General features: G+C 43.4%; 1 protein-coding gene across 8 annotated transcripts in view; it reads right to left on the bottom strand.

Annotated features, from left to right (window-relative positions):
- The window catches only part of LOC147046531 (receptor-type tyrosine-protein phosphatase mu), a 107,344-nt gene that overhangs the window by 41,066 nt on the left and 39,799 nt on the right, over positions 1 to 26,479 (bottom strand). For all 8 annotated transcript variants that reach the window (XM_085930287.1, XM_085930281.1, XM_085930283.1 and 5 more), the window contains exons 6-11: positions 25,463 to 25,637; positions 17,917 to 18,210; positions 9,182 to 9,490; positions 8,520 to 8,629; positions 5,873 to 6,074; positions 4,333 to 4,435 (exon numbers count right to left, since the gene is read on the bottom strand). In XM_085930287.1, the coding sequence (XP_085786413.1) occupies positions 4,333 to 4,435; positions 5,873 to 6,074; positions 8,520 to 8,629; positions 9,182 to 9,490; positions 17,917 to 18,210; positions 25,463 to 25,637 (1,193 nt within the window). The remainder of the gene's footprint in view (positions 1 to 4,332; positions 4,436 to 5,872; positions 6,075 to 8,519; positions 8,630 to 9,181; positions 9,491 to 17,916; positions 18,211 to 25,462; positions 25,638 to 26,479) is intronic.

The following is a 26,479-nucleotide window of genomic DNA, read 5'->3' as shown; positions in this document are numbered from 1 at the left end:
TTTTGCTCAAATGTAAAATCAATACAACAGGAGATTACAGAACAGAAGAATACAACTACTAACAGAAGAGCTGAATTAACTTTCTGTTCCACATATCTTTAGTTTGTAGGGGGGGAAAAAAACAACCACAAAAAATAAAAATGAGGCTCCCGCAAGTGTCTCTCTCTGTGTGATATGATGATGCGGCTGTTCAATGTGTTATTTAATGATACAGCACAGGGACGGCTGCTTTTCCTTTCCCGCGGCAAAGTTACGAGTGCCAAAGGCGAGGGGGCTCCCAGGGTTAAGAACTCGTGTCATGTGCAAATCTCGACCTGCTGCTTCGCGCCAGCAGCGGCTGCAGACGCAAACGCTCAATTCAGAAGGCTCACAAATTCCAAGCAATTTTCAGCAGTTTGTTTACATGGAGAAGCAAGAAATTCACGAGATGATTTGGAGGGAGGGGGGGGTGCAAATATTCTGCTCTTGTTTTTCAAAAATAATCACTGCTGTCATCTTCATGTGATGGCTTGTCACCCAGCTCACAAGGATGACTCACTTGGACAGGCCCAAGGCTTAGGACACAAACACACAGATGTCGAAATACATGAAAACAAACAACATCAAAGCTGCAACGAACGGCGCTTGCAGCTCTGTTTTTCATGGAGACTTCTCAAAAAGATCAGAATTCAACTCCCACATTTGCTGGCGTATGCCAGAAAACTTTACAATTTTGCAAATGACTGACTTCCTGTTCAATTTCAAGAATGTGTCCTTGAAACTGTTAATGTGTCATTTACTGGCAGTGCTAGGGGGGGGGCACTGCCCCCCTTCTTTGAAATATGCTTGGACCCCCTACGTACGAGGCCAGATAATCGGCTTGGAGGTTGTTTTTTTTCAAGATTTCTTCCCCTTGTTTTCACCTGGCTCACATAGGGAACATACCGTAATTTTCGGAGTATAAGTCGCACCAGCCATAAAATGCACAATTAAGTGAAAAAAAACATATATAAGTCGCACCGGGGTATAAGTCGCACTTTTGGGGCGAATTTGTTTGTCAAAATCCAACACCAAGAACAGACATGAACCAGTAACAACAGGCTAAACGATACGGTATGCTAACTTGACATATACACAAAGAACAGACATGAACCAGTAACAACAGGCTAAACGATACGGTATGCTAACGTGACATATACACAAACGAGGAGCTGAGAACGGGCCTGACGTAACATTAAGACTTATTCAAATAAGTATTACATAAATAACACGTTTATCATACCATCTGTGTCACTCCAATTCATTCAATCCATCGATCGTCCTTTATGCAAACAATGGCGCGTATGCGCCGCATATGCGTCACGTCGCTGACGTCGGACTCGTTGTAAATTGCATTTCTAATCATTCCACAGACCCATATAACGATATATAAAGTATATTTCAAATAACTATCATATAACAACAATATTATCAAACCATTTGTGTCACTTCTTATCATTAAATCTATCGATCAAATTCCCAGTCCTTTATGTCAACAACGCCGTGTGCGCGCCGCACAGATCTAGTATAGAACTATATTGTAGCATTAAAGTACCAGGAAAGACGTGGGTTTGGTAAACGGCTCTTTATTTAACAAAACAAGAGTTCAACGAGCCAACAACTACTGAACTGTAACGATAAAAACATCCACAAGTTGCTACACGAAATAAAATACATCAAATAACTATAACATAAATAAGTTTTTCAAACTTTGTGTCACTCCAAATCATTAAATCCTTCAAACGTGGGGCCCTTCGTCATTTTCGTCATCCAATGATCGAATGCTTTGTCCTTTATGTAAACAACCGCCGCACGGCGCCGGTGACGTCACTTGCAGTTAAAATGACCGTGATCCCTTGCTACATGCCAGTTCGTTTATCGCGGTTTCACTACATTGCGGATTTTTGAATTTTGAAAATTTGTGAAAAATATCACATATAAGTCGCTCCTGAGTATAAGTCGCCCCCCTCCCACCCAAACTATGAAACAAACCGCGACTTATAGTCCGAAAATTATTTTTCTTTCTTTCATTCTTTTGGTTTAAAAAAAAATGTTGCAGCTACTTTTTTTGTTTTATCATTCAACTGTTAAAAGTGGCCCAAGTGGTCCCATCACAACCTGTGCCGACACCAATTAGCCCCTTAACTTCACTGCCCAACTCGTCTCATAGATTTCTCCTCCGCAGACCAATTATGCCTGATTGACTCGCCATTGAGCGGACAGAGGCCACGGGAGTCAGATTTATTTTTCATGTGGGCTGATAACTGGGGCGCCGGCCTCTCTATCACCATCTTGACACACACTAATGCTAACAGGGGCTGATTTAAAGTGGCCGTAAACCAAACAACTCCAGAACCGTCATCGGTGTAGCTCATGTCGTATTACAAGCGTGACATAATGATGAGTTTTGTGCCGTGTTTAGTCGCAGCTATTAGCGCACTTCGGCAAATAAAGTTACGTATTTTAAGGGTGGGCCAAGGCCGTGTGGTTCAGTGTTGACAATATTAATCTAAAGGGAAGAACTCACACCGAAGAACTGTGTTTTTTTTTTATACTGTGCCAAACCACTTGCTACGCTCCGGTACAGATTATCTGACGCTAAAGGGAACAAGAAAGCATCTCATTTGCACAAGCACACTTGGTATTTTAAACGCCTTCGCAGGCTGGAGGCAAAGGTGACGGCGGCAGAAGAGGTCTGATTTAGTGGCAGTAAAGATAAGCAAAGGCATCTCAAATTATTTCTTGCTGCACGAGCTTGTAAACATTTCTTTTGATGTGAGGTGGGTGGATTCTGGCCGCTGACGACGGGTGGCAAATGTTACAGCGACATTATTGATAGACAGTCAATTTAATCCTTTTAAAGGAACACTGTCCCCTCTGGTGAAAAATGTTCTCGGAGATTAGCGGCCCAATCCGAGCGGTCTATGTTTTACATATGATAGCAATTAGCATCTCTTTGGATAATCTCCAGTTTGACTTTAATTCTTATGGATTGGTGGATGCTTGACGGACAGTCGTCATGCCGTTATCGTGTCATCGTCCAGCGAACTTCCTGCAAAGCATTTGAAAATGCCTGCGGCCACTATTAGTTCCCAAACCAAATCAGCGTGTCACATGATCAAATCAAATATGCTTCTGCTGCTGCTGTACAGTAAACCTCACAAAAAAAGTGACCAAATCCCTCTTGCTCATCTTCTCTCATCTGGGCTTTAAAAGTGATTTCCTAAAATGTTCCATTTCAAAATTGAAGTAAACATCATCTGAATTACAGACCTTTTCCCAAATAACATGCAAGGTCGTTTGTGTCAATGAGGTCATTTCCCCATTAAAAATACACTTGGAGCCAGCACACCCATGCTGAGAAGGGAGGCTAAAAATTAAAAACCTCCTCCTTTAAATCTGGGCATCTAATAAATAATATTTTGGTCAAAGAATATGCTGAGGTCAGTCACACCACAAAAGTAGGGCTAAAGTAAATAAAAGTTGGCATCTCCAAAGAATTTTGGGAGGTTGGCGGTAAACAAAAGCAGCAGCCCCGCTGTGCTAATTAATGGGGGCTGTGATTCACAACACGCTTCGTCATCGTTTGAGCTTTGTAATTGGCCCGTTGACGAGTGCATCGCCTGGACAGTACCTGCGAGGGGATTAAAAAAATTTTTTTCTTGCTGTGAAGACGCGTTGCGTTAAACTCGGAAATTGTCACGACTGGGGGGAGACAATGGCAACTTTGTGGCCCTCAAATCTTGCTGCCTTCCCAAGAGGGGATCACGTATGATGGCCCAAACAAGCTTGCTCAGATTTTCGCCAGTCGAGAAAGGGCAGCCGGGAGACACCCACCCCCCCCCGCCCCCCCCAAAAAAATATATTTAATTTTTTTTAAGGGAAGCTCCAGAGCCGACATTCAAAGCTTTTTTGCATCTTATAAAAACGTATTATCGCTGCATTAACATATAGTAGACATAAAACATATAGTGGCTGTTAAAAAGACGATGAAATAGTAACTTGTGCCTTCAGCAAACCAAAACAATGACTTTGCATAACGCCCAACATAAAGATGCTAACAATGCCCAGTAAACCCTCGGGGAAAAAACAGGTTCAAACAAGTTAAGGTGCAGGGTGAGACGCCACGCTAACAAAAAAGACTCGTAGAGGCGGGACAACCTGGAGCCGACTCGCGCCAACTGGTCTAAAATTGTCATTTTCAAAGCCAAAATGCTGGAAGCCGCAAGTTCTTTGATAATTTTCCCAGCGTTGACATACATGCTTGCTACTGTTGTTGATTGGGTTGGAGTTACTTTTAGTGTCTGGGCCTACCTGACTGGTGCGCCCCTGCTCTGGGCGGGCTTCAGCAGGACAGTCACCGTGCTGTCCGTCTGGTTCAACGATGTCTCCTGGTCGTACGCAGGCATGGACGGAGCTGGGGGAGGAAATCAAGATCTTGTCATTTGTTTTTGTAAAAAGGTAAGTATGGTTTAACAATGTACAGAAAACCCATACCGTTTGCTGAATCAGCATTTTTATTTTAGCTCTGATGGCGCATTCAACATACCGTATTTTTTGGACTAAAAGTCGCTCCAGAATATAGGTCGCATTAGCCATAAAATGCACAATAACGTGAAAAAAAACATATAAATCACTCCGGAGTATAGGTCGCATTTTGGGGGAAATTTATTCGACAAAATCCAACACCAAGAACAGACATGAACGAGCAACAACAGGCTAAACGATAGGTATGCTAACGTGACATTAACACAAACGAGGAGCTGAGAACGGGACTGACGTAACATTCAGAGTTATTCTAATAACTATTACATAAATAACACGTTTATAAAACCATCTGTGTCACTCCAATTCATTAAATCCATCGATCGTCCTTTAAGTAAACAATGCCGCGTATGCTGACGTCGGACTCGTAAGTTGCATTTCTAATTATTCCACAGACCCATATAACGACATATAAAGTATATTTCAAATAACTATCATATTACAACAATATTATCAAACCATCTGTGTCACTCCAAATCATTAAATCCATCGATCAAATTCCTCGTCCTTTGTCAACAACGCCACGCGTGGGCCCTGACGTCAGCCTTGTCGTTATTCCACAGATCTAGTATATAACTATATTGTAGCATTAACAAAGTCGACTTCCAGGCGTGCGGCGGCGTGGACTTCCATCCCCGGAGGTGGCATTTCCAGCCACGTAGGTGGAAGAGAGCTCCATAGAATAGGACCGGGCGTGCGTAAAACCCATGTCCGAGCCCCATCCACCGTCCCCGGACAGTCACCCGGCCGAGCGCCGGCTCCCGACTTCCATCCACGGAGGTGAAATCATTAAATCCGTCAAACACTTCGTCCTCCGTGTCACTTACAAACAAAGCCGCTAATGATGCCGGTAGTACGTGGGGCCCTTCGTCATCTTCGTCATCCTGTGATCGAATCTTTGTCCTTTATGGAAACAACCGCCGCGCCACTGACGTCACTTGAAATTCAAATTACAGCAATCCTTTACAGCACGGTTCGTTTATCGCGGTTTCCTTTATTTTATTTATTTTTTGAATTTTGAAAATTTGTGAAAAAAAATTCACATATAATTCGCTCCTTAGTATAAGTCGCCCCCCCACCCACACTAAGAAAAAAAAAAACGCGACTTATAGTCCAAAAATTACGGTACTCAAAATTGTCTTTATTCAAATCTGCTAACTTCTCCAGAACTGGTTCATTCGGTTCACAGTATATTAGCACATTAGCATGAGGCAGTTGGGAAATGAAAATTAAAACATCCGTTGACATGACTTGAACAGGGGTACGAACTCGCTCCATGACTTATTCAACAAGGCCCACAGACACTGACCTGAAATCTTGGTGGTGAACTGGGTTGCCACGGCAGGGCCGTAGCCTTTGGCTGTGCTGGCGCGCAGGGTGAAGGAATACGTGGAGCCCGGGTGGAGGTCCGCAAAGGCGTGGGCGGTCTCATTGCCCGCCTTGGACACTTTGCCGCTCTGGTTGGAGAGGTCCAGTTCGGGGTCGAAAGAGCTCACCGCCTTGTAGGAGATCTGTGGAGAAGATGAATATTCATTAGGGAAAGTATTGAGTGAGAGTTGCTGCTGCTGGAAACAACGTTGACCGGAAACCTCTCCACCAGAATGCACGAGTGCAGAAGGCTCAGCAGCGTGCAGGGCTGAAACTGTGAGAATGGCGTGCGCAGGATACTCTGCTGCTGCTGCGGGGTATGCGCTTGAATACATCTCCAACCATTTAGCCTGTTTTTGTGAGACTCTCGTCGGATTTCTAACCAACACTTGGTTTTCTAATGCTCAACTGTTTATACATAGACTGTTTATTGACATGGCGGCTTTGCTACTTACAATGCTGAGATGACCATTTTGTTTCTTTTTAGTCTTAGTTTGAATTCTGTTTTGACGGTCAATCAAAAGCTGAAAGGCTTTTATTCTAATATGGCATCAAAGTGAAGTGGCCTCATGAAGTTTTAAGTTGATGGTTTCTTGCGCCTTTCCGTTGGCCATAACTCACCGCTTTACCCGACTCGTTTATTAAGAGCTTAAGTGGTGAGGTTACAGCCCATTTGTTCACCGCCCCCCCACCTCGCACACACCTAAGGACTTGATGATGGTGTACGTATTTATATTTTATGCCTTGGAGATGCTTCATAAATCCCAACAACCAGCGTGGAGGAGGAAAAATGTAAACCAATATTACGCAGAATGGGATTTGCCGACATGTTTTCCATTATTTTTGCTGTCACATTCATTAAGGACGTTGAGAGAGGCGGTGACGGGTAATTTCAAACTGAAACGTTGCGATATGTGCTTGGGCGGCGCAGACAAAAGGACTAAATGAGAGAAGGCTTCCGAGCATTTCCAAACTTGATGGACACAAATTATATAGCGCTCCAAACTCCCTTTTGTGTCCCTTAATTGGAATGATAATGGAGCTTTTTCTTTTTATGAGCGGCGCGTGTAGTGTTTTCTCCAAGTGGGGACTTGAGTTATTCTGAATGGATATTAGCAAAAGTACTTGCCTTAATGCCTCCCCGCAGAACCAACACAAAGAAAGGCACTGCCACTTCCAGGACGCGACGACACGTACCTGACAATCGGAGCTTTGTTGCTGCTGTAGGCTAATTTTGGAGGAGCAAATGTCCCTTTGACATTAAGTGGCAATTTTGCACTGTTTGAATTAAAAAAAAAAAAAAGATCCAAAAAATTTATATATCGACATTTTATCTTATAAACAAAATACGACAGTATGCGGTTGTGAATTTGAAAACAAAGCAGCAAAAATAATCAGATGGACTGTTTTCAATCCAAACTAAAAAATGGATTATCAGATTTTCTGGGGTTATTTAGATGGAATAAATGAAACAAAAAGCATGTTTGTGAGTAGTAGCTGTAAAGTGGTGGTTTCTGAGAGCGGAGGCAGTTCTGCTTCATAAAGTGGATCTCACATACACACACACACTTCCCTTTTACATGTCGTATGAAATTTTAAAGAAGATAAACAGCCGAGACGTGTCGCTCTTTAAGCCATTAAGCCAACCTGCTGTGTGTGGTGTATTTTCCCTCTCATTTTTTTAATGGACATTGTTTCTGCATCTGCTTGACTAAACAAAGCCCCCCTGCTGCCGCTCAATCCTCGCTCTCGACCAATGAAAGGAGACCCCCGCTAACCCAATCAAAATAGCATAGCGCGCTGAGCAAACTGACCAGAGAGGGGAATCAATCTGTGGGAAAGGCGGCGGGATTACTTCCCAAACTGAAGGCTTGGTTAAGATCAATGTGTGTGTGTCTGTGTGTGCGTATTTGCCCTGTTGAGGCGTGTACAAGAGTGGCGAGCGGCCAAGAGTCAACATTGACTCCCCACCGCAGCCAAGTCGAGAGAGATTGTACTTTCAATATAGTTCAAAGGTCAAAAGACAACCTTATACAGTATATATTTCTGACTGTCTTACACTTACGTATGTGAGTTTCTTATTGTCATTACTGGTTCTGTACATGAAAGTCTTATGTTTATCTCATTGTAAGAGTGTTTGTGTTTACGTGTCACACTTTTTAGTACTTGTCATTGTTTTTACGTGTTAGCTTATTATTACACTGTTGCAACTTTTATGATTTTTTTTGTTTTGTTTTCACATTTTGCATTCAAGCATGGTTAGCTTGTTTGTTCACATGACCGTGTATTGAGAGTGGTTAGGTTCTATTTGCACTTTTCTGTGATACTGGTAAGAGTGTTGTTCTTACATATCCATTTAAATAGGTAAATTTATTTTCAAGTATTTCTTTCTTTTTTTTATTTATTTGGAATTTTTATTTTGTATTTTATTTGTATTTTAGAGACTGACCCATTTGAAAATGAATGATTAAAATAGTTTATTCATAGCAATTATTTTGTTTTCCAAAACGTGTGCATAATTTATTTGTACAGTATTACATTATTTTATTTGCATGTGTCGAAGGTGAATCGCCATGATTTTTGCGTACCTCATACTGCGTGATGACACCATATGTCTGTGCCGGCTCTCGCCACGTGACCAAGATCTTCTCCTCGTAGGCGCTGCCCTGGATGGACTCCAGCGGGACGGCGCCGGGCACTGCGGGACACCCCACACGTGGCACAGATTAGCGACACCAATGAATAAAAGTCACGCACGTCGCCTTCACTGTGATTTATCCTGCTCCCGACAATCATCCAAAGAGCTTTTCAAGGACGTCCATGACACAAATGGCTGACAGTCAAAGTCAAAGATATTTTGATGTGAATATTTCAAGTCGTTGACAATAACGACACGGATGCCGCATGTCGTACGGCGGAGATGAGTGGCAGGCGGGCGCACATAAATAAAAGACGGTATTTGGCAGGGGTGTGTGAAATTGGTGGAGCCACAAATTTTTACACAATTTTGATTTGGAACTTTTTTGATAAGAAGCGCTGTTTTTATATATTAATGCTAAAGAAGGTGTTGTGGCTTGAAAAGTTGTGCTACATTTTCTGACCAAAGTTTTGGTTTTAAAAAAATAATGAAGTAAAACTCATGCAATTGATTATAAAATTAGACACAGCAGCGATAAAACAAGCTACCAAGACTTATTTAGGGAGTTGGATGGTGCATGAAGAACCCAATTCAAAGAGTTCTGAAGCTCACCATCCTCGTCCGTCTGCACTTCCAGCTCGGCGCTCTCCTTGACGCCTTCGGGGTTGCGCAGCACGAGTTTGACGCTGAGGTTGGTGTAGGGCGTCAGGTTGTGGATGGTGTGCTGCGGGTCACGACCGAGCGCCTCGTAGCACACCTCCTCCCGGATCTGCTCCTTGCTGCCCACGCGTGAGCGGTACTGCGCCGTCAGGTTGTAGCTGTGGCAGCGCGTCACGTTGTAGCCCAGCGGCTCCCAGCGTACCGTCACCTGCTTGGATTGGACGTCCAGCACCTCCAGACGGCGCGGACCGTGCATGGGTTCTGCGGGGACGGGAGGGAGAGAAGAGTGTGAGGCCCCATGCAGACAATCAATTAAGCCTTGTGAAACGCCAGGTGCTACGCATTAGGCAGGGCGAAACAAGGGAAATAGATGTAATGTATGCAGCTACACACCCTCCGCTGCTGTTCTTTTCTCTTTTCGCAACATTTGACACCCGGTCAAATTTCATTTGTTTGAAGTTGATGCATTTCCTGTTTCAAAGGCGCAGCCTGATGGGAGGCAAAGGAGCAAAAGCACATCCCGGCGCCGCGCGCATGCCGACGCTCCAGCAATGGCCCCGCCGAACCGGTGCAAAGCCTCTGCAGGGGGCGCGTCATCCCTTCACAGAATGCCATTTTTTTCAAATGGCAGGTGGCTATTAATGGTACTTGGTAGAAAAAGAATAGTTCACACTAACTTGGTGTTACATTATCACTAAGGGTGTGAATGGCTTCAATTTTAAAATAATGATTCAATACATATCTCGATACATGGGGTCCGATATGCTTCAAGGACAGTTTGCTAAATTTTGTGGGATTGGGTTAGTTTGACCCAACTTTGGGTTATTTTCACACAGAAAAAAAAAAATTGTTGGCATATCCAAACACTAGATTGGAATACGAGTAGATCATGTTACATTTAAACAGCTGATCGGAGATCTTCAATCCTAATGATATCTATTGGAATGACAAAAAAGTCTAATGTCGATAATTATTGATGTCATGATACTGACATTGATATTTTGGCTCTATCCTGGAGGACAGCAGCAGTCGCCCTCCTTCCTGCTCCATCTATTGCTATCAATTCCTGTTGATAAGGAATTGGTCTCCGGGGTGAGACATGACTCCCCCCAAGCCATCCTATCACCTGGAACCATTCTTGCTTTTTTTTGCCACTGCCTTTTCCGAGGCTTTCCCCCCAATTCCTAATCCCTATTTTGCGGCCATCCTTGCGTCTCCACCAAGGCGGGCAGCATCGAGGTAATGGGATCAATTTCCATTCCAGGTTAAATTTGCAGCCCATTTCTCTGGAACTTAACACTTTAGCAGCCATTAGGGAGGAGACAGGGGGCTTCATTTCGGCTCCTATCCACCCCCCGGGATACGCAGCCATGGCCATGTTTAACATTCATAGGAAGCACCGATGCGGTTGATTGTGTGCCCGAGTCTACACTGAAACATTGTGGGATGCCTAGTGAAGAAACACGGCAACATCTGGAAAGAAAAGTTACGAGACAGGAAGAAAATTGAGGGTAACATTCGGCAAACGAGGTCATAACGTTAGCTTGGGAGGCGCTAAAGCTAGAAGAAAGCGAGGCCTCCTGACGGCTGAGCGACAGAAGGAGCAGCTGCGAAGCGGCGGATGCGTTCCCTCCCGAAAGGGAAGATGAAACACAGACGCAAACCACCACTGCGGGCGCAGTAGCATCACAAACGTGCCAGTCTGCAAAGTGGAAAACATCTGTCGGGGTGGGGTGCGGGGAGTCTGAATCGATGATTTTATGCATCAACCTAAAAAATTGTTTGAAACAGAGGCAAAAGGCAATATGGCGAATAGTGTTTTCTTTTTCTTTTCTATGGAACCAAAAACTAAGCAAAACTTTTATGTCATAGTCAGTCAACGGTGTTTTTAACAAAGTTATTTGTACATGACAAAAGATAAACTTGCGAAATATATCATGGACAAAAAGTTTTTGTTGGAAATTAAATATGTTGAGTTTCCCTATAATTAACATGTTGGAATGGAAGTACGACTTTTTTTCTTTTTAATAACTCTGATACTTGCGTACTTGTAAACGTCAAATGTCGCACAAGTTGTACAGAACACGGCTAACTCTCTTGACGCCCAAAAGCAAACATTAGACTCTTGTGATATTTTCTACATCTCTGCCCATTTGTTGACACACGGGCCCATTTGTTGACACACGGGCCCATTTATCAAAGACGTTCCACTAGATGCAAGTGTGACACCCCGCACAAATCACAGCGCTCGGGCTTGTCGGCTCGAGATACACACTTTGCCGCTTTTGTCCTTTCATTTTTTTTTCTCCTCAAAGCGTTAATTTGATTTGTGTGGCCGGCCACCCTGCAATTCTGCTGGCGTTAAGCACGTCCCTTTTGGACCGCCTGAGTGCAGCCTCCTGATAGTTCCGCAAATAAAGGGGCTTAAAAGTTGCATTTTCTGCTTGGTTCACCCCGATGAGACGCTTGTGAATTGCATCTTTTTCTTTGTTGCGTTTCATCTTTTGCCACTTTTTCACTGCATGGTTCACCGGTACAAATTTTTAGAGTAGCCCAGGGGACGATATTATGACACTTTTCCCATTGGTTTTGTCCAATATTTTTGAATTTCTTTCAAATATTTCTTTCCTAATTTTGTTTTATTTTTCATGCCGTCAAAAAATTATCCAATATTTTATATCATCAAATATTTTCAGCTTTTTTGTTCTAAATGTTATTCTACTGTAAGCACAAGGTTTGCCCACCTGTTCCAAGCACGACAAGGCTAATCTAAAGAAAAAATACAAAATAATACACACACACGCACAGATGACAAGATATGTATGATACTATTTTCCTCCTCTGATGTTTGGCGCTTGTCTACTTAAAGCACTGTCTGCGTAGCATCTGGTTTGGCCTGACTATTGTGCAATTAGCTTATCAGATCATCCTCGGGCGCCACAAGCACACAGAGTCTTTATCGGATCCGCATCGATTAAGTGCAGAGACGTTGCCGACTCCCAAACAAGGATGAGAACCCTTTGCCGGTGATTAGACATCAACATGGAGTCGAGGCAACGGCTCCGAGGCTAGTCGCTATCTCGTTGCTACAGCAACCTATGTGCGGTTGCGTATATTGTAAAATGATACAATACATTGGAATATTGATATGTACTACAAGTACTACTAGGTTTAAGTATATATATATATATATATATATATATATATATATATATATATATATATATATGACATGTATGATATAATCTTTACATCTTAGATAGAATATAGCTATAGTTTATCTCGCTTGTTGCCACAACTGAATAGTGTGGATCAATACAGATACAATTTGTTAACCAGGAACGTTAACACAGGAAGGAGTGTGCATGTTGCTCATCCTTAGAGTAGAGAAATTATATTTAATTTGCATCTTGGTCTGTCACTGGCAGAACAACATGTCAATGGCCAACATTAAATCTCTTGCCTAAGAGTTTTTATTTTTCAGCCCCTCAGGTGGAAAAAAAAAGGCTTTGAATATTTGTTTGCTCCCTTCTATTACACTGCGGTGGAGGCAGCTATTGAGGTAATGACACGACTTGAACACTCAGGATATCATTTTCATATCTCGCAGAAGCGAGACATGATGATAGCTGGCGATAACCGACAATCAGAGTACCCATCACCTGTCTTGAGTACTAAAGAAGAGGCTCGGGCTCGGAATGCGAGGGGGGGGGGGGTTAGAAAGGGAATAAAATGGAAGGGTACATATGACAAAATATTACGATATTGCCCAAGTACGATGCAGTATCAACATAAAATTGGCAAATTTTAGCAACGGCCAGGGCAAACTCGGACATGGGATCAAAACGCAACAAATAGCATGCATTTTCAACTTGGATTTAGGGCTGGACGATTAATCGGAATTTAATCGTAATTTCTTATTATGATGCGGTTCAATGAAATAATTTTGGGTGAATAGTTTTGATGTGTTTTACTGTATCGATACACAACTGCCATTTTGGCATTGTGGGACTAATAAAGACCTCTTGCATTGTATGGCATTGAATTATGTATGACTGCCCCCCGCCTTACCCCCAAGGACAAGGTTTGTGTTGGCATCAACGGCAACAAGTGGAAGCCTTCAGCCTGACAGACGTGCACATCTTCTAACAGATGGCCTTTAGGAAGGCAGCCCACGTGTTCCTGGTCTGTCTTTACATCCATTACCAAGTCAAAGATAAATGCTTGGGAATTCTGTGAGGGGGGGGGGGGGTGCACACCCCACAAACGTATATACAATATCCATATACACACACAGGCGGGGCGGTACACCTTGGAGGAGTGGATAATCACTAGGATTTATTGAATGGTGCTGGCTTCTCCTCACTCTATCAAGTCCTTCTTTATAGGCCTGCTGATAAATGACACTGCCACCCTAACTGAGGTTGGAGGAGGTGGTTTGAGTTTGGTGGTGCGGGGTGGAATTGAAAGTACAAAATGAGGCGCTAGAGCGGCATGAGCTGTCTGATGAGCTTCCTCTCAGTCTCCACCCACCACAAAGCTGTGAAGGTGGCGATAGATGTTTGATTGTCTGCCTTCCAAGCAAAAGAAATGGACCTCAATTCAAGTCTTGTTTTGTGACCAGTCTTCTGCTTGTCATTATATGTCACTGGGAATAGATATCTGAGCAAAGCTACCGAGTACATTGTTTGTCAAAGATAATATTTGGATCGTTTCACGCAGTTAAGACGAGAACGTCTCAGGGCATGGTGGTTGGGAATCAGCACTTTCGAGAATGCTTCAACGACATTTTACAAATTAACCAGCAAAATTCCCAGGCTGTAGCCCTTGCGTGGTCATTTTTAAGAGGCTGCAACACTATTTTGGTGTCCGCACAAAATGAGATTTCGTTTCCTTCTCGCAGGCGCTGAAGGTCACGAGATTATTCATGTTTAGTCGGGACAGATCGGAATGAATGGCCCCAACCTGCGCCGCTCCACTGCCGGGCCGCCAGTCAAACAGCGCAAGATGGATGACGCCGGCTGCAGAGGAAGCGGCTCTTGATCTCGTCCGGCTTCTCTCCGTGACAGGCCGAGCGGCAGCCTCGTCTCCTAATTGAGTGGTTAGGACTGGCAGACCCGGGTGCGATACATCACGGCACCCCCAGACAGGACGGGACACTTCCTCGCGCTCCCTTTCGCTTGTCTGGGACGCGCTAATGAAAATCTGCGGGGCCGCATCTGTCGCTTTGCAAACTGAGCAATGTTTGCCACGACAAGAAAAAAAAAAGGACGTTCTAATGCCGGGGCGAGGACATTCAGCATTCACTAAGAGACAAAAGCAGAGGCTTGAGAGGTTTCACATTTAAAGCACCGTAGTTGTCGGCCGCTCACTTTTTCTTCGTTTTAAAGGATTTGCTTGTGCATTTTATTCTTGTTATCCACCTCGCTTAAGTGCACAGATTTCACAGCTTGCTAGCATTTTCCAAATGTCTTCATTTTTCAGTATTTGGCAATAGCACTCTCTCTTCCATTTTCCTGTGAAGTTTAACAAGCTCTCTTTCCAAATGATCAGGTGGTGGCCCCGGCAGAGCGCCACCCGGGGTGGTAACTCACACTTTAGGATAACACTGTCGAGGGTCCGTTGTCGCATGGAGATAACCACTTCCAGCCCCCCAGCGAAGAGGTGTATTAAACTTTTAACAACACCGTAGTGTTTTGTTGACTCCAAGCAATGGCAAAAGTAAAACCTCATATATAGTTGTATTACACACAGTGGTGCCTTAAGATACAATAGGTCATATGGCATATATGAAGTAAAATCAATCAATCAATCAATCAATCAATCAATCAATCAATCAATCAATCAATCAATCAATCAATCAATCAATCAATCAATCAATCAATAAAGCGTTCAAAGTGTTCGTTGGAAGTTGACGGTCAAACTAAAGATAAAACTGAAAATTGTCTTGTGTATTTAACACAACCACATAACTGCCTTAATTAAGTCTGTTTAGGTCAATGCTAACAAACAATGTAAAATGCCAGAGACGAGCTAACAAATAGCATCTGTACTGTATTAATAATAATAATAATAAGGAAAATTAGTACAATATAAGGAATAAGGAAGAATATGGAAGCATAAGGAACATGAGTTACGCTTAAATTGCACCAACTAAAATGGTTGACAAATACACCCCAAGTCTACAATCTGCATGTTCCCATGTAAAAGTTGAAGATGGACCCCATCCATCTTCTTGTTGTTGTTTACCGGTGAGACAGATCTAATTAACACTGAGAATGAAAAGCCTCCTCAACGCATGGTGTCTGAAAGCATGGGCAGCTACGTACAATGGCAAGTGGTCACGTGATCTAGCATTGGTGAGATGAGTGAAAAGAGCTTCATAATTAGTTGGCCCTGGCAAGAAAAGGGAAAAAAAAGCAGATTGAGTTCTGTGGGAAGGAGTAGGACGACTACAATGAAAAATATTTTTTTCCCTATTATCACAGCCAGTTGAAAGTAAAAGGAATTGTGCTCCTATAATGTCAGTTCTGCAAAAAGGCGATTTGCGCATCACTCAAGGACGCGTCCTCAACCAAGAGTCGGCAGAGCAGACGGTATAGAATCAGCGTTTTTGTTATTTTCCTCATCTTCAGACACCGACTCGTCTATTGAGTTGAAGGTGAGCCAGGGAAGTGCATGTACAACACTTCGTTGGAAATAAAATGTTATCAATTGAGAGGTCAGAAACATTTAGAAGCAGGTCTGAAAGTTGTTATTGTTTTTTTTAAATTGGGAAGTATAACAACATGGAGCATATGATAATGTTCACTTCTGACTTCAGTCCTTTTCACCAACGACTAGCCTGGCATGCATATTAGACTTTGTTCACATTAGCCTTTTTTTAAAGCATGCCTGCTGATAGCTGCATGCTAAAACTCATCACGACGGCTGTTTGTCACCTCCACTCGGGAGCCACTGGAGAACTCAAGTTGCATTAATTTAGTGGTGCTGCTTGGCGCTCTCTCCTCGTGTTTATAAATTCAAACAGAAGTGCTTCTCAAGGTCTTTAAATGTTTTCCATTCACCGCCTTTAATTATTCATACGCTATCTGCTGTAATTTTTCTCACTGATTTTTTTTTGAGCGCCCCTCCCATTCCCTCCATCCATTTTGCTAAATTATGGATGTCGCACTCCCCTCGCTCGCTCGGAAGCGCTCATTCAGTCGGCTCGCGTCGCTCATAACATCTCCGCATACACGCCAGCCGAGACGCGATTTATTCGCCGTTTCTAGTCCCTCCTATAAAAGCTTTATCTCAGATTTCACGCATCTCCTGAGTGGGGCGGCGGTGAGCGCTTCGCAAAGTGCTTCACTTTGATTTACGCTCTTGACAGGGTTTATTCTTTTTGGTAAATGACAGCACATTAAGAATTACACTGAAAGTGTCATTTGTGATGGGAAGGAAGGACTTGTTGCCATACCAAGTTTTTGACTAGAGCCGACAGCTAAGTTAGCTTCGGATGTTAGCCACTAACTTTAGCCACGTCAGCATTCAAACTTAAATGATTTTATATGAAAAAATAAAAAGAATTGACTGAGTGAAGATGTTGACAGCATTTGAACTTAAATTATTTCATATGAAAAGTGAAAACTGAGTAAAGATGATGACAGCTACAATACGTTGCTGCATAAGCGTTTGAACTAAAAATGTTGTGCAAGAACTCTGCACGCGTTTTTGAAGCGAAGATGTCCGGTCAACCGAGAATTCTCATCTTTTTGGCTCCAAATACCAACACATATCCATAGACATAAATAACGCTTGTTCTTGGGGAATTTTCACTTAGGTTTTGTTGACACTCTATTGAGTCCTGAAGCATTTGGCTGAGTATGAGAAGATAACATTGCCCAAAACACTTATGAATTCATCCCACTGTTTTTGTCAGCAGTCACATCATCAATAAATGCATGGGAAACAGCCCCATTGGCAAACATACATCACGGCACTACCACTAACATCCTTCGGTGATGAGACGCTGCAGTTGCTTCCTGCGCTAGTCACGACCTAGCTAGCCATTTCACTCAGAGTCCTCTTCAAGCTGCCTTCCTTCCCATCCTGCCTATTTAATACCAATTAAATATCCCTCACATTTGTAAAGGTACTCTTTATTGATTTGGTATGTACCCAACTGTTATTTTTGCCATACAGTTAGCTTCTCTTTGTACTAAGCCTTGTGACCTCATTTGTGGCAGTACACCACATCTACACAGACTCCAAACACCTGCTCAGACTCCACATCTATCATGCCAGCAACTTTGCTCCCATCTGGCTGGGCCGCGCCACGTGGGAGTTGGCCTCATCTGTTGTGTATCATTGTGATTCTAGCTTCTCGCATTAGCTGTTAACTAATTAGCCATCAATGGCTAACTGGCGGTCTTACTAAAATTGTACAAACTCATAAACACAGACCACCAAGTTTGTTTACCTGTATTACGCTAGCTACAAACTAGCTTGCCTATTCCATGAACAACCTTGCAAGAGACGTCAAAATAAATCACAAATGTTTGACTGAAAGTCGACAAATATGGCCAAGTTAGATTCTCATGCTGACCTCTCATAGCTAGCCAGTTCATGTACAACTTAACGTCAATGCAAATCAGGCAGACTAATGTTATCCCAAATTGACAGTAATTTGAGCATAAACTCACCGGCACATCTGGTTCGGGCCCTCAGCGGTGGTCCGGGTGCACCAGTGCCACCCTCCAAAGGCCTGGTGAGAAGAACACTGATTTCGTATTCAGTGTCAGGGTCCAGGTGTCCAATCTTGTGCGTAGTCTTGTCCACGGGCTGTAGGTCATACATGGTGCCCGACACGGTGCGGTACTCCACCTCTCGGTCCACGATGGGGCCATCGCCATTGATGGAGTTGGCATTGAGCTGTATCCACAAGTATGTGGCACCCACGGCAGTCAGTTGGGGTGGCGCAATAGGCACCGGAGGCTCTGGAGGGGGAGACGTGTTTTAGTTGCAAGCTTATTTTACTGGTTCTTTTATCACAAACAAGTACAAGCCGAAACATGTCAGTAATGCAACCTAAATATCTTGTTTGTGAGAAAAGAACCAGTAAATAATTGACAAGCGAAAACAAAATGAACATAGTACAACTAGTTGCAAGCTTGATGACCATCTTCACTTCTGTCATCCTTTTGTGTCAAAAGCATTTCTTACTGTCCCACAAATATTTCACACTTGACACTGCTAAAATTTCTGTCGGTACTATTGGCTCTGATACTACCTTCAAAAGTGAAAATAATAGAGGATGAATAGCTCAGACACAAATTTTAACAAGACTGACTTCTTCTACCTCATTGTGTTGAAAGCAATTGTCACTGAGCAATTTGGTACCTTAGGAGGTCATTTCAGAACAAGGGGAGCAGTAGGAGAGTGGGAAACTGGAACAGCCATGGAAAGTTTAACTCCAAACATTCACTTCTGAAGCCCTGTTGTGTTGAACATAATTGTCCAATTTAATACTTACCAGATCGTTTTCACGTCTTTGGAGGTAGTATCCAAACAACACAGGCATGACGTTGGTGAATTAGCACTAGCTAGCACTGAGATATTGTAATTGTCTGGTCATAAAATGACGTGACGCACACAGTCATGGAAGTATCCCACTTTTTGGGGCTTTGTGTGAAAGACATCGTTATAAACGTCACGACTTTGACAGTGACCTTTTCCTTTATCGCGTTCCCAATATTTGTTTAATCTGTCTTAAACCTTATGACATCTTAGTCTTAATGAGCCTCCACCAAATGTCAGCACAGGTTCTTTCATCTATTTCTGGCCTTTCTATCATATGACTGTGTTCACTAAATTGGCCACAACTTTGAGTTTATTTAATGTTCCCTGTAACTCTAAATCATATTTAATTTTCTATCCAACTCTGATTTGCATACTTAAAAATCATCCTCGAGGATAGCCGATGGAGGTTGTCCCTCATAATAAGCAGATGGTTAGCTCACATTGACCTCAAGTCATGGGTTCCTAAACTGGATCTAATCCAAGCTGTCCAACATCACCTCGAGCCAACCAACTAATCCATCAGGATCTGTGTTTGTTTTGATGGCTTTTCAGGTCAGATGTCTTTACATGTCTGAGTCTTTTTAAGCCACGCTGCCCCTTTTAACATCCCAAACAGAGATGTCACAGGCCTTCAAATGCATTCCAAAAACAAATGGCAAATCATTGGGTGTCATGTATTGCTTCTTGGGCAGCCTTCTCAGATCTTTAACAGACGCTCTGAAAAAAAAAGTCAAAACTAAGGCTGAGCAATTTGGCCTAAAATGTATTGAATTCCAACATGGTCAAAACACTGGGTATCTGCAGCCTTTGGAAAACATTTCCCGCCATCCTGATAGAGGTGCTGCACCCCTTTGTGTTCGCACAAGTATGTTACGATGACGAAAGCATGGAGGTGCACTAAGCCTGGTATGTTGAAAATTACGGATTAACGGTGTGAAACACTCGAGCGCTGGCACACGTCAGGGGTATTAACGTCTTGGTTTTTTTGACCGAGCTTGGAGGCTCAGAGATGGGCGACGGTAGGCATGCGACACAAGCACCCAAACGCGGGGGTCGGCGAGCAGCTGTCGTTGCGATGTTTGACCACACGGCCAATCGGAATGGCAACAGCTGCGACGTCCTCGATAGCAGCATCTGCAGACTAACGGAAGGCTTAGTCTACTATAGATGTGTTGGATGTGTGAAAATATGAACATATTGTGCTTAAGCTGGACATTTACACTCAGAAAATGGTGGAAATATATAATTTTGCATAACACATGAATCGTTGCTTAACATCTTCCTGGAGAAATGTTTATTTTATATACACTGCTCAAAAAAATTAAAGGAACAGTTTTTTATCAGGGTATGGCATGAATCCAATTACACTTTTCTGATAAGGTTTTGGTCAGGCACGTGGCAGAGGGTTTTTTAAATCACTTTCAGCTGCATTGGTGTTGATGGAATTAACTAGTACACTAGAGGGGCAACAAAGAGATGGTCCCCAAAACAGGACTGGTTTTGCAGGTGGAGGCCATTTCAAGCTCCTTCCTCTTGATCTTTTTGAACGGTTTTTCCACAAGTGTTGGCTTTAGCAAGAGTCATTATCACGACTGGAAGCATGAGGCGATTTCTTAACCCTCCTGAAGTTGCGCAGATTGTCCAACTCCTCCAGGATGACACATCCATGCGTGCTGTTGCAAGGAGATTTGATGTGTCTCCCAGTACAATCTCCAGAGCATGGACGAGATTCCAGGAGACAGGCAGTTACTCTAAGAGATGCTGCAGAGGGCCGTAGACGGTCCTCATCCCATCAGCAGGACCGATATCCGCTTCTTTGTGCAAGGAGGAACAGGTTGAGCACTGCCCAAGCCCTACAGAATGACCTTCAGCAGGCTACTGGTGTGAATGTATTTGCCCAAACAGTCAGAAACAGACTTCACGAGGGTGGCCTCAGGGCACGATGTCCTGTAGTGTGCCCTATGCTCACTACTCAGCACCGTGGAGCTCGATTAGCATTTGCCATAGAACACCAGAATTGGCAAGTCCGCCACTGGTGCCCTGTGCTTTTCACAGATGAGAGCAGGTTTACCCTGAGCACCTGTGATAGACGTGAAAAGGTCTGGAGAAGCCAAGGAGAGCGCTATGCTGCCTGCAACACCATTCAGCATGACCGGTTCGGTGGTGGGTCAGTGATGGTCTGGGGAGGCATTTCCGTGGAGGGACGAACAGACCTCTACAGGCTAGAGAACGGCAATCTGACTGCCATTAGGTATCGGGATGAAATCCTTGCACCCATGGTCAGACCCTACGCTGGTACAGTAGGTCCTGGGTTCCTCCTGATCCACGACATTCCCGGCCTCATGTGGCAAGAGTATGCAGACAGTATCTGGAGGATGAAGGAACTGACACAATTGAATGGCCCTCACGATCACCTGATCTAAACCCGATAGAACACCTTTGGGACATAATGTTTCGGTCCATCAGACGCCGCCGGGCTCCTTGTTAGACTTTGCAGGAGCTCACTGATGCCCTTAGACAGATCTGGGAGGACATTCCACAAGACACCATCCGTCGTCTCATTAGGAGCATGCCGCGACGTTGTCAAGCATGCATACAAACATATGAGGCCTACACAAGATATTGAAAAGAGTTTTGAATTGCAGAAATTGAATTTCGGCAAAATGGACGAGCCTGCCACATCATTTTTTCACTTTGATTTTTGGGGTGTCTATATACTGAGCCCTCTGTAGGCTGAAAACTTTTATTTCCATCAAAAGATGTGGCATTCTTTTGTTCCTGAGACATTAAACTGTCCATATCAGTATAGATATCCAACTTTTTTTTTCACCATTGAAATCTGATGTGTTTTTAAAGTGTTCCTTTAGTTTTTTTGAGCAGTGTATAGGTGTTGAGCGATCAAATCCACCGAACATTTTTGGGGGGGCAATATTGAAATTCTCTCAATTGACAAATTTTTGTGTCATTTTCCTCAATTATTTCATAAAGTAAGGATGATTTGTGTAACCATTAAATTCTTGATTAAGAAATATTTTTGCATGAAATCATGCTGAATCTTACTTTACACAACCCTTTTGTAGAAAATAATGTAGGTACTAATTTTCAATCAGTCCAAGTAGAATTTGTGCAACATTTTGTTAAAAAACAACAACCCATCCCGCCCAAAATAAAAACCCAACTACAACAACAGAATAGTCCGAGCAGAATTGCATCCTCACCATTTGTGTACAAAATCATACTAAATTCAGGATAGCCTAAGTAAGATTAGGAAAAATGACAGAAAAATAATGAATGTCACCCTGTAACACAAAAATAAAATCTAGTTTTGGTGGAACTCCGGTATCAGTACCGTAATTTTCGGACTATAAGTTGCTCCGGAGTATAAGTCGCACCAGCCATAAAATGCACAATAAAGTGAAAAAAACATATATAAGTCGCACCGGAGTATAAGTCGCACTTTTGGGGCAAATTTATTTGTCAAAATCCAACACCAAAGACAGACATGAACCAGCAACAACAGGCTAAACAATACGGTATGCTAACATGACATATACACAAACGAGGAGCTGAAAGGGGCCTGACGTAACATTCAGAGTTATTCAAGTAAGTATTACATAAATAAAACGTTTATAAAACCATCTGTGTCACTCCAATTCATTAAATCCATCGATCTTGCTTTATGTAAACAATGCCGCGTATGCGCCGCATATGCTGACGTCGGACCTGTTGTAAGTTGCATGTCTAATTCTTCCACAGACCCATATAAGGATATATAAAGTATATTTCAAATAACTATCATATTACAACAATATTATCAAACCATCTGTGTCACTTCAAATCATTAAATCCATCGATCAAATTCCTCGTTCTTTATGTCAACAATGCTGCGCGTGCGCTGCAGAGATTTAGTATATAACTATATTGTAGTGTTAGCAAAGTACCAGGAAAGACGTGGGTTTGGTAAAAGGCTCTTTATTTATCAAAACAAGAGTTCAACGAGCCAACAACTACTGAACTTCCAGCCACGGAGGTGGAAGAGAGCTCCATAGAATAGGAGCGGGCGTGCATAAAAGCCATGTCCGAGCCCCATCCACCATCCCCGGACAGCCACCCGGCCAAGCGCCGGCCCCCGACTTCCATCCACGGAGGTGGAAGAGAGCTCCATAGAATAGGAGCGTGCGTGCATAAAAGCCATGTCCGAGCCCCATTCATCGTCCCCGGACAGCCACCCGGCCGAGCGCCGGCCCCTGACTTCCATCCACAGAGGTGGAAGAGAGCTCCCGTCGAGAAGGATCGGGCGTGCGTAAAACCCATAATAGTTTTTCAAACCTTGTGTGTCACTCTAAATCATTAAATCCTTCAAACTCTTCGTCCTCCGTGTCACTTACAAACAAAGCCGCTAATGATGCCGGTAGTACGTGGGGCCCTTCGTCATCTTCGTCATCCTGTGATAGAATCCTTTGCCCTTTATGTAAACAACCACCGCGCGGCACGGGTGACGTCACTTGGAGTTCAAATGACAGTAATCCCGTGCTACATCGCGGATTGTTTATCGCGGTTTCACTACATCGCGGATTTTTGAATTTTGAAAATTTGTGAAAAAAAATCACATATGTCACTCCTGAGTGTAAGTCGCCCCCCACCCAAACTATGACAAAAACCGCGACTTATAGTCCGAAAATTATGGTAGTTCCAGTTCCTGCAAGTGTCCAAAACCCTACACCCCCCCCACACACACAAAGCCTTTCAGCCGTCCAAGCGTTGCCACTGTCTTGTTGATTCATGCTCATGATAATAAATCCTGCTTTCATTTGCCGACAGCCTAGTACTCCTCTCTCTTAAAGATGGGGGAGGTCCTCGTTACTCTTCTAACTGGCCTGGAAAAGACAATAGATCGCCTCTGGGAAGATGACCAGCGAGCCTGGTTTTGATTTCGATCCCCCCTCCATCCCCTCTTCTTGGTGGCTATTCTCATTAGTGCCGACACTGGCCAGAATGCTCAGCTGGAGCTCAGTGAACCCAAGGAAAAGGCGCCCGGGTCTAGACGGGGGGGAATAATTATCATCCCTTTCAGAAACGCTACGGGAGAGGTCTATCACCAGAATGAAAAAGGGAGGGGCGGGCGGGTTCGATCCATATGGCACGGCACACTTCCACATAAATCTGGCATGAAAATCAGGAGTGATTATCAGGGATAATCAAGCATTCATTCTCCTCCTGTTGACCAAGGCGCTTGGCGGGATGAAAAAAATCCGCACTCTGAGGTCATCCCCATATACATTTAATGGGGGGGTTCAAGTCATGGCTCCGAGGAGTGTTGTGGTCGGGGGGCGGGGGTTAAGCGTTTGTTTTATGGCAACGGATGTGGAGATAAGAGGAGATGACACTTTGAAGTGTGAAAACGAGGCTTTTCTTCCTCGTAGAGATTTTAAAGGGAGGATTATTACGACCAAATGTTTACGACGAAGGCATCTCACGCTTAGTGCTGTTTGGAAAAGGTCCAAAGGATGAATTTTCATTGAGGAAGTGTTAATGACCCCGGGGGTTTCCGTAATATCCGAATCTACACAGTGAACAATGTTTTGTAGCAAATTGTGCTAAAAAGCTCACAAGAGGTTAAGATTTTCAAAGTCAGTTCTTAACAGGGAAGGCTGATCTGGGTTATTAGACATTATCGCCCTCACCCACTCTCTTTTGTGTCCGTTCTGGTGTGATTGACAGAGCTCGATCTGCAGCAGCAGGATTAAACCTATCAATCACCAAAGGCTCGGAGACAAAAAAAAAGAAAGAAAGAGACAGCAGGGAGAGAGGAAAAAAAATCAAGGCAGTAAATTCAATTGAGAGCACACAGAGAAGATTGAGGTGAAGAAATATAGGAGGCCATTACTGGACGACTATAGGGGCTGTAAGGAAAGTGAGGCCTTGCAGCGAGAGACGACTCCATAAATTCATATCAAATGACTGGAGGAGTCAAACATCAGTGAGGCTACTGTAAACCCAGCCGCCACTTGCCTTTGTGATCCTTTAAAGCGTCATTGTGTTCACTCAAGGACAGTCCTCATCTTAAAGCGGAAAAGTTCTCCAGATAACAAATCACCATTACAAAAAAAGAGTCAAAGGGGTTAAAAGTTTCCTAAACAATGTTTACACAGTTTTCACTTGCTGTTCATCTCCCACTGACTTTGCATGAAGGTTAGTGCAAGGCTTAATTTAAAGAGCGTCCAAGTCCAAAATGTCCAAAATGATTTTGAAAAGGGAACTTGATTTGGATAACAATGACAACCTCCTATTTTTTGAAATTCCACTGAATCCTACAAAGTATTCTATAATTTTGTACTCAGGTCATTTATTGTTTACGGTCACCCAAATAATTTGCCATAAAAGCATACATTGATTTATAATCATACACTGTTAAAAGGTTTGGGAAGAATTCCATATTTTTAAAGAATTTTTCATTATTATTCCTATTTTTAACAAATTTATGATTTCCTGACTTTTAGTTTGTTTTATTCTGTGTACACGCTCATAAATCTGAATTCTCGTATCCTTATACTAACAAAGTGCTTTACATATGACATAATGGTTCAACCACAACGGGAAACGGTGAAAAATCCGATAATCATTTTTGTGTAAAATCCAGCAGCTGAACGATTCGAAATCAACACTCACGTTTAATGGTCAGCTCGCCGTAGTTGGACACGCCAACCCCTTTGTCGGAGTGGACGATGCATCGGTACCGACCCGAGTCGCCCTTGGTGGTGTTCTCCACATCGAAGGTGCCGATGAACCGGCGGTTGTTCCAAGGTTTAGTGGCCTTCATCGGGGCCTCTCGTCCGCCCATTCCCTGTTTGAATACAACCGTGCAAGTACTTTCACCTTGTACTGTAGAAATTTTACTTTTATTTGTTTGCCTCACTCCCAATTGTGAGTGATGCATTAATCACAGCGAGAGGCAGCAGCTTGTCTCCAGCTGTCACCCTGTACAGCAGGCAGATGGAGGGGGGGGGAGCATTTGTTCATTACAAACATTTCTTCACCGCTGTCATCGAGCCGGGATTTGGCCTAATGTTTGGTTTGCGGCTAATGAGCAGGCATTTGTGAAAATGATGGAGTACCTGGCACGGGACCTTTAAGCCCGCTGATCACACAAGTGACGGCGTGCGTTAGCGTCAAAAGGCCGAAAAGGCTCCGGCTGCCAGATGCACTACCTTTGTCGCTCGGATCAAGGTCGACGGCAGACTGCTGTGTGCCGGATATAGAAGGCACTCTCCACAGTGCCGGCCGACCGGTCTATGTGGGTTAAGAGCATACGGCAGTGAGCTGACACCTGTAATCCCCTGTCTGCCAGCCAGCAGGTTACATCCAGGATGCAATGAAGCAATGTGTGAATGTCACGCCTTGAACTTTAGACTTGTCGCTCAGATTTCAAGACTGAAAAAAATGATAAAACGGAATCTTGGAGGTTGTGTTACAGTGGAAAATTACAGGAACAGAGACAGAGTCAAGACCAAAATGGAGGTTATGTTAGAATGAATTAAGACCAAGGCAAGAGATTGAATCGAGACCAAAACAGATTGCATGACAATGTGAGATCAGGTAATACCAATGCAACCAAGAAGCAGTGGAAGAGCTAGTCAAGACAAAGACCGGCATAATATAAGACTAAGTAAAGACTAAAAATAGTAA

This window comes from Syngnathus leptorhynchus, chromosome 14 (genome assembly GCF_054491065.1).
Source record: "Syngnathus leptorhynchus isolate UIUO chromosome 14, UIUO_Slep, whole genome shotgun sequence".
Lineage (NCBI taxonomy): Eukaryota > Metazoa > Chordata > Actinopteri > Syngnathiformes > Syngnathidae > Syngnathus > Syngnathus leptorhynchus.
The sequence above is the reverse complement of the archived record's forward strand: the minus strand, read 5'-3'. Positions and strand labels throughout refer to the sequence as shown.